Genomic DNA, 15117 nt, shown 5'->3' with positions numbered 1-15117 from the left:
TCTGTCTGTCAAATAAATAAATAAAAATCTTAAAAAAATAAAATAAAATAAAATAAAATAAAATCTTAAAAAAAAAAAAGGTTTCCTCCATGAAGCCATCCCTGGTGTTCTCTTAGTTAGAAACAATCTCTCCACAGAATTGCTAAAGCACATTATGTGTATCTCACAAAGACACCAAATATCTCAAAGACACCAAAGAATGAATATCTACGCTGGATGAAAAAGTAAAATAATTACCAGAAAATTAATTTTTTTAAAGATTTTATTTATTTGACAGAGAGACTGAGATCACAATCAGGGAGAGCAGCAGGCAGAGAGAAAGAGAGAAGCAGGCTCCCTCATGACCCGAGCCGAAGGCAGAGGTCCAACCCACTAAGCCACCCAGGCGCCCCCAGAAAATTAATTTTTAAAAATTTCTATGTGAAATTTATGGATAACTGAAGCAAATAAACTATTTTGACAGAACAATGACTTCTATAAACTTTTTTTACTTATGAATGAAATGTATTGATGTATAACACATAAAATGTGCCCATTTAAGTGAATTGTTTGCTGAGTTTTTGATAAATGTTATTCACCTATAAAACCACCAACACAATCAAAATGTGCAATATTTCTATCATCACAAAATGTTCCCTCTAACCTCTCAGCTGTCAATTCTACCCTCACCCACACACCCACAGCTCCAGGCAATCATTGATCTGCTTTCTGTCACATTTGATTCATTTCTGTCACATTTTTCAGCTCTAGAACTTCAGATAATGAAACTGAATTATGGATTCTCTTGTCCCTGGCTTCTTTTGGTCAGCATACACATGTCGTGTGTATCAGTAGTCCATTCCTATTTATTGCTAGTGCATTCCATCCCACCGGGATTTATCTAATCACATACAGATGAATATTTGTTTCCAGTTTGGTGTTACTATGAATAAAACTGCTGTGAATACTCCTGTACAAGTCTTCTTGTGAACAGATATTTTCATTTCTCTTGAAAAAGTAGCTAGGAGTGGCATTGCTTGGTCATTTAGTAAGTGTACATTTAATTTTATAGGAATCTGCCAAGTGATTGTACCATTTGCATTCCTACCAGCAATTTATGAAAGTTCTACTTGCTTCACATATCCACCCCAATACCTGGTATTATCCATCAATTAATTTCAGCAATTCTAGTAGTATGTAGAAGTAAGTTGGTATGGTTTTATTTTGCATTTCCTTGGTGATTAATTATTTTGAATGTCTCTTCATGTGATTTTGGCTATTCTTTTCTTTTCTTTTCTTTTCTTTTTTTTTTTTAAGTGGGCTCCATGTCCAGTGTGGAGCCCAACTCAGGGCTTGAGCTCACAATCCTGAGATCAATACCTGAGCTGAGATCAAGAGTTGGATGCTCACCCAAATGAGCCACCCAGGCACCCTGATTTCTAGCTATTCTTTCTACTATCTTCTTTCATGAAATGCCTGTTCAAAACATTTGCCAATTTTCATGGGCTACATTGTTTTTAATCATTAAATTATAAAAAGAGTCATTTATATATCCTAGATACAAATCTTTTGTTAGATGTATGTATTGTGATTATTTCTGCAGTCCATGCTTGCCTTTTAATTTTTTTAATGCCTTTCAAAGGGCCAGCATTTTAAATTTTGATGAAGTCCTATTTATCAAATTTCTCTTTTATGACTTGTGTTTTTGTATTCCGTCTAGGAAATATTTGCCTACTCCAAGGTATTTTGTGCTTTCTTCTAGAAAATTTATAGTTTTAGCTTTTAAGCCTAGGATTATGACCCATTTTAAGTTAATTTTTATATATAGTACAAGCTAAGAGTTGAGGATCAAATTTTTCCTATAGGGATATCCAGTTATTCCAGCATCATTTGTTGAAAAGATTTCCTTTTCCCTTTGAATTGCCTTGGCAGTTTTATTAAAATAAGTTGATCATGTATGTGTGGATTTTTTTCTGAACACTATTCTGTTCCTTTGATCTAAATGTCTATTTTATGCCGGTACCACTCTGCCTTCATTATTGTTGTTTTATAGTAAGTCCTGAAATCTGGTACTGTAATTCCTCCAACTTTGTTCTTCTATTTCAAAAAGTGTTTTGTCTATTCTAGATCTTTTATATTTTTCATATAAATATTTCATATAAATTATTTGTCAGTTTCTACAAAAGTGCTGGGATTTTTATTGAGATTGCTATAAATCACTTTGAGAAGAATCAAACTCTAAACAATATTGAGTCTTAAAATCCATCAACATGGTTTATCTCTCCACTTGATTAAACCTCTTAAATTTTCCCTCAGTAATGTTTTGTAGCTGTCACTATACAAGTCAGACACATATTTTGCGTTCCTTTGTTTGTTTGTTTACACTCATTTTTGTTAAATGTACTCATAAATGTTTCTTGGTTTAGATGCTCTTGTAAATGACATTTTTTATTTTCCAATTGTTTATTGTTAGTGTATAGAAATAGATTTTTTGCATATTGACGTTGTATCCAGCAAACTTGCCTAATTTACATGTTTGTTTTGGTAGAATTTTTTTTAAGATTTTTTTATTTATTTGAGAGCAGTCACATGCACCTGGGCAAGCAGGAGGAGGTGCAGAGGGGGAGTGAAACAGAGAGAATCTCAGTCAGACTCTGAGCTGAGCCCAGAGCCTGACCTGGGTCTCAATCTCATGACCCTGAGATGAGGACCTGAGTCGAAATTAAGAGTTGGATGCTTAACTGACTGAGCCACCCAAACACCCCTAGAATTTTTTTATATATTCCTCAAAATCTTCCTTTTTTCCCAGCTTTATTGAGATATGATTGGCATATAATATTGTATAATTGTACAATGTAATAACTTAATATACATTGCAAAACAATTACCAATAAAGTTAGTTAGCATAGTCATCACCTTGCAAAGTAACAATCTATGTGTGTCGAGAACATTTTTCCAGATTTATTGAGGTAAAATGACACACAGTCAATTTTAAGTTAAGGTGTACAGCATGACTTGACTTACATATATTACAAAATAATTACAATAGAGTTAGTTAACACCCATCATCTCATATACAAAAAAAGAAAGAAAATGGTTTTTATCTTGTGATGAGAACTCCTAAGATTTACTCCTTTAACAACTTCCAAATATACCATACCAATATGCCATATTACCTATTGTCATCATGTTGTACATTATATCCCCAGTACTTATTTATACCTGGAAGTTTGGACCTTTGGACCACCTTTATCCATTCTGCATGTCCCCACCCCCTGCCTTTGATAACTACAAATCTGATCTCTTTTTTCTATGAGTTTTTTTTTTAATCCACATAAAAGAGAGATCATACAGTATATGTCTTTCTCTGTGTGACTTATTTCACTTAGCGTAATGCTTTCAAGGTCCATCCATGCTGTCACAAATGGCAGGATCACCTTCTTTTTTATGACTGAATTATTTGTACATTTGTAATTGTATATTTATACCACAATTTCTTTTTTCCATTCATCCTCTTACAGATATTTGGATTCTTTCCTCGTCTTGGCCATTATACATAATGCTACTGTGAACATGAAGGTGCACACATCTCTTTGATGTAGTGTTTTTGTTTCCTTCAGATATATTCCCACACATGGAATTTCTGGATCATATAGTAGTTCTATTTTTAATTTTTTGAGAAACTTCTGTTTTCCATAGTGGCTGTACAAGGCCACTGTAAATACTGTGACAGATGGTTCATTTGGGGGCACCAAAGTAACAGTTCGGGTTTTTTTTCCCCCAAGAGTCCTGTAGTTGTATATCTGTCATCACCTGTAACTGTATTAATTTTTCAAAGTAAACTTTAAAATCTTATTTACAATAGTATCCAACATACGTGATTGATAGGTGATAACCCCCACTATTACTAAATCTGGATTATATTTTTTGCCTATATTTACCATTTCTGTCAGGTACATTTCAGATGTTAGGGTTGGGAGCTGACAGCCAAGAAATCCCTAGGATTTTGAAGTCACTCCCTGACAGCCCTTCAAGTGGCCTTTAACTTCAATTTCCTCTCAATCTTCCCAACACACTGCGCGATCTTGTTAATAGAGCCCTTAGAGTCTTCTTACCCACTTCAAATATGGCCGCTGAGTTCCAGTCTCAGTTACCACCTGATCATAGCAACAGCTCTGGCTTCATGCCCATTTCCAAAAGGGCCTCGTGCCGCGAGGCTGAAGTTCTGAGTGCGCAAGCGCAAGCGCAAGCGCACTCAGCCCACTTCACGGCAAAATGGCGGTAGGTTTGATGTACGGTCGGCGGGAGCTTCTGCGCCTCTTACGGTCACAGCGTCAGGTAAGGCTACCCCAGGGCTGAGCGCCAGGACCCAGCCCTGTCCCCATGATCCCAGCCAGAGACAGCTCATGCCAGGAACAGCCTGAGCAGACGCTGACCTCACCGGGACCTGCCTCTCTTGACCTCGGCTTGCATGAGTACACGGGAGGGTTACGTCCCCGACCCTGCGGGCTCAGCGGCCGCATATTGTTGTCGCATATTGTCTGTGGGTCCCGATGTCACCCCTGCCACGGAAACGTCAGCTCGACCTCTGTGCTCCGAGGTGGGCCTCCGGTAACCGAGAGCCAGGCCGCACTAAGTGCATGCATTCGGGCCTGCAGTCTGCGCGCGGAGAGTAATAGTGACTTCACCTGTGGTAGAAGGTTGCGTGCTTCGTGGCGAATGAACATGATGAGTGACATCTGCTCCTAATAAAGGGGCTCCATCCTTCTTTTACCCTCTCAGTTCCACAGCGTCGCAGGGCCCTCGCATTGGCCGCGGAAACCGCTGACTGCGGGGCTCCTCTTTCCAACCCGCCAGTGCTGCGAGCGCCCGCACTATGTCGTCCTCGCTGGCTCTGGACCCCGGGGCCTCAGTACCTCCGTGATCTTGTTCGCAGAAGCCCCGGTAAGAGGCGATTCGTCCCAGCGACGTTAGGAGTAGTGTCTGTTGGTCGGTTTTATTTTGTTTACAAGGAGGAGGGATGTGGCACACTCTATGCAGCTCCCAAAATTGTAGCATCTCTGCTTCGGATAGATTTTCGTATCAGTGGGGAAATAATTGAAAGTACAGCAGGAGAGATTGATGTTATAAGCAAGGCATTGTTGGCCATAATGTGGCAAGCCCCTGATGGTGTATGAGCTACGATTCCAGGTGTGCGTGTGTGTTAGAAAAGTTATAAATTTCAAATGAATGACTTCTTGGGTATTAATATTTCTGATGATGAGACCAAGTGAATATTTTGGTCTTAAAAACTGAATTGTTTTAAATGAAAATTATGATAGTTTCAGTATCTGCAAAATTGTGCCAGTGAAACTCAAATGACCGTGAAGTTTGGAACACTGATAGAAGAAATAACTTCCTAATAGGAAAGAAAGTCAGGAAGTAAGTAAATTGTCTTCCTGTCCAGAGGAAAAAGTAAGATGTCCTTTTTAAGCCTTGAATTCTGTGTAGTCTACAGTGTAGACTAACCAGGAGAACAAGAAGTAGAAAGTCAATAGAACAACCTGATACTAGTTATTAGGGGGCTTGTGATTTCTGTATGTCCCCCCTACTGAGTATTACACATGACTTCCTTTTGCACAGGTTCAGAGCCCTCCTGCAACTCCCTCACCCACAGCAGTACCTGAGGTGGCTTCTGGAGAGACCACAGATGTCGTCCAAGCTGCTGCAGAACAGAGTTTCGCTGAACTGGGTCTGGGGTCATACACCCCAGTGGGACTGATCCAGAACTTACTGGAATCTATGCATGTTAACCTAGGCCTACCTTGGTGGGGGGCCATTGCTGCATGTAAGGGAAACACATCCTGGCCAAGGGTAGAAGAAATGGGAACTTAGGGGTAGAACTTTAAAGATAGCCTTTCTGTAAGTGGGTGGAGGGAATACAGCTGACCCTTGAACGACCTGGGGGTTAGGGGCACTAACCCCCTCCAGCAGTTGAAATTTCATAACTTTTGACTCCTCAAAAACTTAATAGCCTACTGTTAGAAGCCTTACTGATAACAAACAGTTCATACGTGTTTTGTATGTTACATGTATTCTACATTCTTATAATAAAGGAAGAAAAAAATACATGTACAGTACTGTTTAAAAACAACAACAACGTATGCTTTGGCCCAGAGAGTTCAAAACCCTGTTGCTCAAGGGTCAACTGTAGTTGCAGAAGTTTAGGGGTCAGAAAAGCAGAGGATTCAGACAAGGAATAGAGGCTCTTGATCCTTAGATACAGGCTACTTCTCTTTCCTAAAGGACATTATAAAACCACTAGATCACCTGGGATTCAGCAAGTGTAGATATTTAATGTGAGCATGGGGTTAGAGTAAGGAGACCTTGTTAACAGTGATGAAGCTGCCCTGGTTTAGGTGATAGATCAGGCCTGGTGCTTAGACCTCTCCCCACGCACCCACCAGTTGGAAGGTGCCCACATTGTTTCTCTTGCAGGCTAAGACTATACTTTAAATTCTGTTCTTCCTGCACCTTGCTCTGGTGATCATCCTTTTCCCTAGGCCTTCAGCTTCTCTCTCTTTACTGCCCTATTTTGAAAATATAAACATGTTCAAGTATACCATGGATTTCTTGAGGAAAAGTCCCTTCTTTTCATTCTTAGTTCTTTCTTCTTTCATAGCTCTTATTTAAAAGACTTCTGCATGCAGTGGACTTCTTTCTTTCCACTCTTTGACACTCAGCAATGTGACCTTTTCTTTTTAGCAATCTGACTTACTAAAACCACCTCATTTTGTCAGTGACATCATTACTGAACCCATTTTTCATACTTGATCTTTCTGTGTTAGACACTTTTTTCCAATTTATTGTAGTTTATATACAATATTACATTAGTTTCAGAGGTACAACATAGTGATTCAAGATATATATTATGAAGTGATCACCATGTAACCATATAAAGTTGTTATGTTAACTGTAATTCTCTATGCTGTACATTGCATCCCTGGATCATCTTTATTTGCAACTGGAAGTTTGTACTTTTTTTTTTTTTTTTAAGTTTATTTAAGCAGTCCCTGGGGTGCCTAGCTGGTGTCAGTTGATGGAGTGTGCAGATCTTTATCTCAGGGTCATGATCCTGACCCACACATTGGGTGTGTAGGGCTCAAATTCACAACCCTGGGATCAAGAGCCACATGTTCCACTGACTGAGCCAGCCTAGCACCCCTGGAAGTTTGTACCTTTTAATTTCCTCCCATTTTGCCCATCTTCTCTAGTCCCCTCCCCTCTGGCAACCAGATTGTTCTCTGTATCTATGAGTCTGTTTTGTTTTCTAGATTTCACACAAGTGAAATTATATGGCATTTATCTTTCTCTGTCTTATTTCACATAGCCTAATACCCTATAGGTCCATCCGTGTCACTGATGGTAAGAGCTCACTTTTTTTTTTTTTTTTTTTTTTTAAGATTTTGTTTATTTATGCTGCTGGCTTTAACCCACTGAGCCACCCAGGTGCCCCTCACTTTTTTTTTTTTAATCGCTGCTTAATACTCTGTTGTGTGTTTATATGCCACACCTTCTTTATTCATTCATCTATCTACAGATATTTAGGTTACCTCCATATCTTCACGATTGTAAATAATGCTACAGTGAACTTACAGGTGCAAATATATTTTTGTCTTGGAGTTTTGGGGGGTTTTTTAAGATTTATTTAAGAGAAAGAGCAAGTGCGTCTTTCCAGACTCCCCACTGAGTGTGGAGTTGGACACAGGGCTGTACAATTTTGCATTCTCACCAGTGGTGCACCAAGGTTCTCTTTTCCACATCCTTCCCCCCTCCCCCAGAGATTTCATTTATTTGACAGAGAGAGACAACACAAGCAGTGAGAGTGGGGGAGAGAGAAGCAGGCCTCCTGCCAAGCAGGGAGTCTCACTCGGGACTGAATACCAGGACCCTGAGATCATGACCTGAGCCAAAAGCAGATGTTTAACTGACTGAGCCACCCGGGTGCCCCTTAAATATGAGTTTTTCATATATGACCTTTCTTATAGTGAGGTATATTCTCTCTGAACACAATTTATTGAGAGATTTTATCTTGAATGGATGTGGAGTTTTGTCAAATGCTTTTTCTGCACCTGTTGAGATGATTAAACATTGTTCTTTCATTTTGTTAATGTGGTAAATCACACTGAATTTGTGAATATTAAACCATCCTTGAATTCCCAGAATAAATCTCACTTGATCAGGGTTAATCATCCTTTAAATGTATTATTAAATGTGTTATCAAATGTATTAAATCATCCTTTAGATATATTGTGTAAATTATAGTGTTTGGGTAAAAAAAAAAAATTTAATTTTTTTTATTTATTTGACAGAGACAGCGAGAGAGGGAACACAAGCAGGGGGAGTGGGAAAGGGAGAAGCAGGCTTCCTGCCAAGCAGAGAACCCAATGTGGGCTTGATCCCAGGACTCTGGGATCATGAGCTGAGCTTCAGGCAGATGCCTAACGATTGAGCCACCCAGGCGCCCCAGTTTGGTAATATTTTGTTGAGGTTTTTTGCATCATTTATATTCAGCACAGATTTTGGCCCATATAGTTTTCTCTTTTTTTAATGTCTTTGTCTGCTTTTGGTATCTGGGTAATGCTGGCCTTGTTAGAACGAGTTTGAAAGCTTTTCTTCCTCTTCTGTCTTCTGGAATAGTTTAAGGATAGGTATTAACTACTCTATGTTTGGTAGAATTCACCTGTGAAGTTATCTGGTCTTTGGAGTGTTTTTTGTTGGGATTTTGATTGCCCATTCAGTTTCATTACTAATAATTGGTCTGTTCAGATTTTCTATTTCTTCCAGATTTGGTTTTGGAAGATTTTATGTTTCTGGGAGTTTATACATTTCTTTTAGGTTGTCCCATTTGTTGGCATGTAATTGTTTATAGTACTGTCTTGCAATCCTTTGTGTTTCCTAGGTGGTGTTGGTTGTTAAATTCTTTCACTTCTGATTTTATTTGGGCCCTCTTTTTCTTAATGAGTCTGGCTAAAGCCTTACCAATTTTGTTTATCTTTTTTAAAGAACCATTTCTAGTTTTGTTGATCTTCTCCATTGCTTTTTTAGTCTATTTCATTTGTTTCTGCTTTAATATTCATTATTTCCTTCCTTCTACTAACTTTGGGTTTTGTTCTTTTTCTGGTTCATTTAGCAGTAAGGTTAGATTGTTTTGAGATTTTTCTTTCCCAAGATAGGCCTATACCACCATAAGCTGCCCTCTTTGGTTTGTTGGTTTTTTGGTTGGAACATGTAGTTCATTTACACTTAAACTAATTACTGATAGATATATATACTTCTTACCATATTTTCCTCTTTTTTAAGATTTTATTTATTTATTTATTTGACAGAGAGAAAGATCACAGGTAGGCAGAGAGGCAGGCAGAGGGGAAAGGGGAAGCAGGCTCCCCGCTGAGCAGAGAGCTGGATGCGGGGCTCGATCCCAGGACCCTAAGATCATGATCTGAGCCGAAGGCAGAGGCCCAACCCACTGAGCCACCCAGGAGCCCCTACCATTTTCTTAAGTAACCTCTACATCCAATGTGGGGCTTGAACTCAGGACCCTTTGGTCAAGAATCACATGCTCTACTGACTGAGACATCCAGGCACTCCTACTTCTTACCATTGTATTGATTTCTGGTGGTTTTGTAGTTCTCTGTTGCTGTCTTCTCCCCTGTAATTTGATGACATGCCTTAGTGTTATGTTTATATTCCTTTCTCTTTATTTTTGTGTGTTCTATTATAGGTATTTGGTTTATGGTTACCATTAAGTTCCTATTTAACACTGTATGTATAGAAATCTTATATAAATGTGTATAAGTTGATGGTTGCTTTAAATTCAAGTGGATTCTAAAAATACTAGTCCCCCCTTCCCACATTTTATGGGGTTTTTTCCCCCCAAGCTTTAAAAACTTATTTAGAAAGCCTGTGAAATAATTGTGTAATAATTTGAATGGGTAGGTTATACAAAAAAATGGCTTGAAAATTCCCACGTTGTTTTTAACATTGTATCTTAGAATTAATATTCTAAGATATTTGTGATATTCTAATACTTTTTTATCCCTTGACTAATTATTGTAGGTCTAGATGATTTTACTACTTTTGTAACCTTCACCCTAGCTCTGTAGGTAATTATCCACTACCTTTATTATATGTTTACTAGTGAGATTTTTTTTTTCATAAATTTTCTAATTAGGGCCTTTTCTGTTTTGAAAAGTCCCTTTAACATTTCTTTTACAGGGCTGGTTCAGTGTGGGTGAACTCTTTAGCTTTTGCTTATGTGGGAAACTCCTTATCTCTCCTTCAGTGTGAGTGATGACCTTGCCAGGTAGAGTATTCTTGGTTGTAAGTTTTTTCCTTTCACTATTTTGAATATATTATGCCACTCTCTTCTGGCCTTTTAAGTTTTTGCTGAAAAGTCAGCTGATTGCCTTATGGGGGTTCCTTGTATGGAACTAGGTTTTGGGTTTTTTTTTCTTGCTGTTTTTAAGATTCTTTAACTGTTGGCATTTTGATAACTAGTCTTAGTGCGAGTCTCTTTAGGCTCATCTTTTTTTGGATTCTCAGTGCTTTCTGGACTTAAATGTCTGTTTCCTTTGCCAGGTTAGGGAATTTCTCAGCTGACAAGTTTTCTGTCCCTTTCTCTTTCTTCTCCTTCTGGGTCCCTATAATGCCAATGTTAGCTAGACCTGATGTTGCCCCACAGGTTCCTTAAACTGTCGTATTTTCCTTTTTGCTGTTCCTTTGGGTGATTTCCACTACCTTTCAGATCACTGATTTGTTCTTCTGCATTACCTAATCTGCTGTTGAATCCCTCTAGTGGACTTATTTCAGTTACTGTATTCAGCTCTGATTTTTTTTTTTCACAGTTGAAGTTCTCATTTTGTTCATTCTTTGGAGTTCGGTGAGTATGTTTATGGCTATTACTCTGACCTTTTTATCTGGTAGATTGTTCATCTCTTTAGTTGTTTTTCTGAGGTTTTGTCTTATTTCATTTATAACATGCTCTGTTTCTTTGAATTAGATCAGTTCTGTCTCTTGGTCTTGAAGGAGTAGCTTTTTGTAGGCGTCCTGTGAGGTTCAGTAGTGCAAACTTCGCAGTCACCTGATCCAGGTGCCCTAGGGGTTCTTTGTGTGGGCTGCATGCACCCTCCTCTTATGGCTGGGTCACTGTTGGTGCAAACTCAGTGGTTTGCAGGGCTGTCCCCTGACAGCTGTCTGCAGGGCTCCGCCACAACTTCTTCAGGTATGCTGGTAAGCAGGGCTGTCCCCCATCCTGTCTGAGGTCCAGCCACGGCTGCTGTTGGGTGGGCAAGTGTCGGGGGTGGGTCTCAGCACAACTGGCTACAAGGCCCAGCTGTGACAGCTGTATTCCACTGATGGGGAGGCCAGGCCTCCTGTGTGGCTGACCGTGGGGTCCAGCTGCTGTGGGTGCTCTAGTATATGCAGGGCAGGGGCTGCTTGTTGGGGGGAGTGGCTCTGGTGCAGGCTCAGGCCATCTGGGTGTGGCAGGGGCAGGGAGCCACTTAAGGGCTCTTGGCCTGTGGGTCACTTGGGCTGGACAAGCTGGTGCTAGCACAGTAGATGGAGAATGTCGGAAATGGTGCCTGCCAGCTCTTCCATCCCCAGATTATGTTCCAACAGATCCCTGCCCTGCCAGCATGCCCTAAAATTAGTCCGTGAATCTCCTTCACGTGTGGCCCAGGTGTAAGCCTCACTGGTTTTGTTTTTTTGTTTTTTTAAGATTTTATTTATTTATTTGATAGAGATCACAAGTAGAGAGGCAGGCAGAGAGAGGAGGAAGCAGGCTCCCCACCAAGCAGAGAGCCCGATGCGGGGCTCGATCCCAGGACCCTGAGACCCTGACCTGAGCCGAATGCAGAGGCTTTAACCCACTGAGCCACCCAGGCGCCCTGCCTCGCTGATTTTCAAAGCCAGGTGTTGTAGGGCTGGGAACCCAATATGGGGCTTGGACCTCTTGTTTCACAGTGTCTATCTCTCTGGTTGTGAAATCCCTGCCACTGTGGGTCCTGACTAGACCCTGTCTGTGCCTCCTACCCAACTCAAAATGACTTTTTCTTTATATCCTTAGGTGTGTAAGATCTGTTCTGCTAAAGTTCTTTATACAGAGGTAATTCTATATGGAATTGTAGATTTTGGTATATTCTTGAGAGGATGTAAGCCTAGGATCTTTCCTCCTCCTCCATTATGATCCCCTTGGGCCTAGGGTCTGAATTAGACACATTAGACCTTGAAATCTCTCCCTTGGCTTTGTGATCATCTTTCCTGATTTTCTTCTGGTCTTTCTAACCACATCTTTCCACTGCCATTGCCCAGTTCTCAGTCTACTCCTTCAGGGCTAGTATTTTCCGTTTCATCCTTAGCTTCCCTTCTCTTCCCACCCCATATCAACCATGGTAAGGTTGATAAAGCCTAATCCCATATTCCCCACTGCACCACCACCCTCTCTTCTCAGCCCAGACCACCTTCCTTGTCTACAGATAAACTAAATATTTTTTGAATGATCAGGAAATAGGAAGTATAAGAAACAGGGAGGAACTAAAGCAGTAAGCCACCAGATTACTTCCTACCCTAGGGATTTCTAGGATAGCGGCTTTCACTCTTCATTCCTCGGAGCCCCCGACATCTATAATGGTGCCTCTGAGAAAAGCAAAGGCTAGAGCTTGAATAGTTCTGTAGCCAGACTACTCTCTCTCTCGGAGCAGTTCTTATATATCTCTTATATTTTATCCCTTATGTATATTGGGGTTATACTTAAAGAGTTGGGGGTAGGGAGATTCCATTGATAATAGAAAACTTCAGACATCACTATCTAGAAAAGTATCTTGTCTCACCTCCTTTTGTTCAAGGAAATAAACAGTATCCCTGGCCATTCCTTATAGAAGTTAATGCTAGATTTTTGTGAGGTCAAAGCAGAGGACTAAGCCTTGCAGGAACCAAGTCATCCCTGCCCTTTGTTACGTGTTCCTTCAGCAGGTGTCACAGTATTGAAAAAAACTAGAATAAAAAAGACCCTTTTAGTGAGGACCTAAAAAACTTCAACCTTCCAACTGCAGGACTGCTTGGATTTCATTCCAGTCCTGTCTGTGTTTTCCAGGTACCGTCCTTGCCCGCTGCCTGGTGTTTCCTCTCATCGTGAAGGGCCAGCGAGAAGCAGCCAAGATCCATAACCACATGCCAGAGATCCAAAAGTTTTCCACTCGAATCAGAGAGGCCAAGTTGGCTGGAGACCATGCTGAGTGTGAGTCAACTGCAGAATGCGCACAGGAGAGGACCACATCTACACTCTCCTGGCACTCTGCTGAGGGAAGGGAATGGCATATATCAGGAGTTGCTAGAAGTGGGCAAGTTCTAAAGATCTACCTGCTTCTTGGGCCTAATGTTTCCAGTGATTGGCCAGGGTCAGATAGAAACTTTATGGGCCAGGTGGTAAGGATGGTCACCCCCATCAGTGTAATTATTAACCCAACCATTAACTTCCCCTCCTTTACAGTTTACAAGGCCTCCTCGGAAATGACATTTTACCAGAAAAAGCATGATGTTAAATTCTTTAGACCTCTTATTCTACCTCTGACTCAGGTAAGCAAAAACATTTTCCTTATTTTATCCTATACCAGTCAGATAAACTCCTGTTTCCCATGCCTTAAACCCCCAAAAAACAAGTGGTGGTGATAGGGTTTTCAGTAATAGAGAAATGAAAATGTCTCCTTTGCTAAAGGGTACTGATACTGTTTATCCTGTGTAATAGGCCCCGATCTTCATCTCCTTCTTCATTGCCTTGAGAGAAATGGCCAACCTTCCTGTGCCCAGCCTGCAGACAGGTGGCCTTCTGTGGTTCCAGGATCTCACACTGTCTGACCCCACCTACATATTACCACTGGTGGTCACTGCTACAATGTGGGGTGTCCTTGAGGTAAGCTCAGGTTAGCTAGGTGCCAGGCCTGCGAAGTGGAGAGTGAAGAAAGTAGAGTTGATGGGTTGAAATCTGAGCCACATTCTCTAGAAATGACATGCATTTGTTTTGTTTTTGGTTTTTTTGGCAGTTAGGTGCAGAGACCGGTGTGCAAAGTTCTGATCTACAGTTGATGAGAAATGTGCTCAGAGTGATGCCCCTAGCCGTCTTGCCCATAACTATCCATTTCCCCACGGTAGGTAATAGTTTAGGAACTGGCTCCAAGCCTTTCCATCTAGCCCAGCCATCTCCCATCAAGCTGACAGCAGAGGACAGTTCCTGAGTACTGTCTCTTTCTTCTCCTCCAGGCGGTGTTCATGTACTGGCTCTCCTCCAATATGTTTTCCCTGGTCCAAGTGGCTTGCCTCCGGATTCCAGCCGTACGGACTATACTTAATATCCCCCAGCGTGTTGTGCATGACTCTAGCAAATTACCGCCACGGGAAGGTTTTATAAAAAGCTTCAAAAGCGGTAAGTGCCCTTATTGAAACACGTCCTTAGTGAAACACGACTGGGGGAAAGTCATCTAAAAATGGGCATCGGACCCAGTGTCTTCCTCATCTTTACAACAGGGTGGAAGAATGCTGAACTGGCGCATCAGCTCCAGGAGCGCGAACGACGCATGCAGAATCACTTGGAGCTAGCCGCCAGGGGTAAATAACCCTTGCAGGCTCGATTCTCTGATTTGTTTCTTCCTTTCCTTCGTTCCTCAAGGTTTGTCTTCTCTTGCCCTAGGTCCCTTACGACAGACCTTTACCCACAACCCGCTGCTGCAGCATGGGAAGAATCAGCCTCCCAGCACCCCGAACAGCAGCAGTGCCAAGCCAAAGCAGCCCTGGCGTGACACACTGGGCTGAAGTCCGTTCCTGCTCAGACTGGTGGGAGCGCTCTCCTCAGACTCGGCGTCAGAGCAGACTGGACCCGGAGTCCTTGCCCCAGACCTAGAAGCCCTGGGGCATAGAGCTCTTCCTTTTAAAAGTGGGTTCCTTTACAGACTCAAACCTAAGTGTTAAAGAGCCAAGTGATCTTGCCAGCCCCAGAATCAGTAAACCTCTGTACTACATGCTGCTTCCGAATACTTATTAAACAGGGAAATGGATGGTGTGCTCCAGAAAACTGAAGACTACATCAACTGGGGACTGCTCCTG

At 41.2% G+C, this 15117-nt stretch overlaps 1 protein-coding gene across 1 annotated transcript; it reads left to right on the top strand.

Moving 5' to 3' along the window:
- Window positions 1-4212: 4212 nt before the first annotated feature.
- OXA1L (OXA1L mitochondrial inner membrane protein) lies at window positions 4213-15068 on the top strand. Its single transcript, XM_032856413.1, has 10 exons — window positions 4213-4317; window positions 4762-4923; window positions 5602-5806; window positions 13115-13258; window positions 13511-13596; window positions 13766-13930; window positions 14061-14165; window positions 14278-14440; window positions 14542-14622; window positions 14705-15068. The coding sequence occupies exons 1-10, from the start codon at window positions 4255-4257 to the stop codon at window positions 14824-14826; spliced, it is 1296 nt and encodes a 431-aa protein (XP_032712304.1). The 5' UTR covers window positions 4213-4254; the 3' UTR covers window positions 14827-15068.
- The last annotated feature ends 49 nt before the right edge of the window (window positions 15069-15117 follow it).

The sequence above is a fragment of the Lontra canadensis genome, unplaced genomic scaffold (genome assembly GCF_010015895.1).
Source record: "Lontra canadensis isolate GAN:19392208 unplaced genomic scaffold, GSC_riverotter_1.0 scaffold12, whole genome shotgun sequence".
In the NCBI taxonomy this organism is placed as follows: Eukaryota; Metazoa; Chordata; class Mammalia; order Carnivora; family Mustelidae; genus Lontra; species Lontra canadensis.
This window is presented reverse-complemented; position numbering and strand designations above follow the sequence as displayed.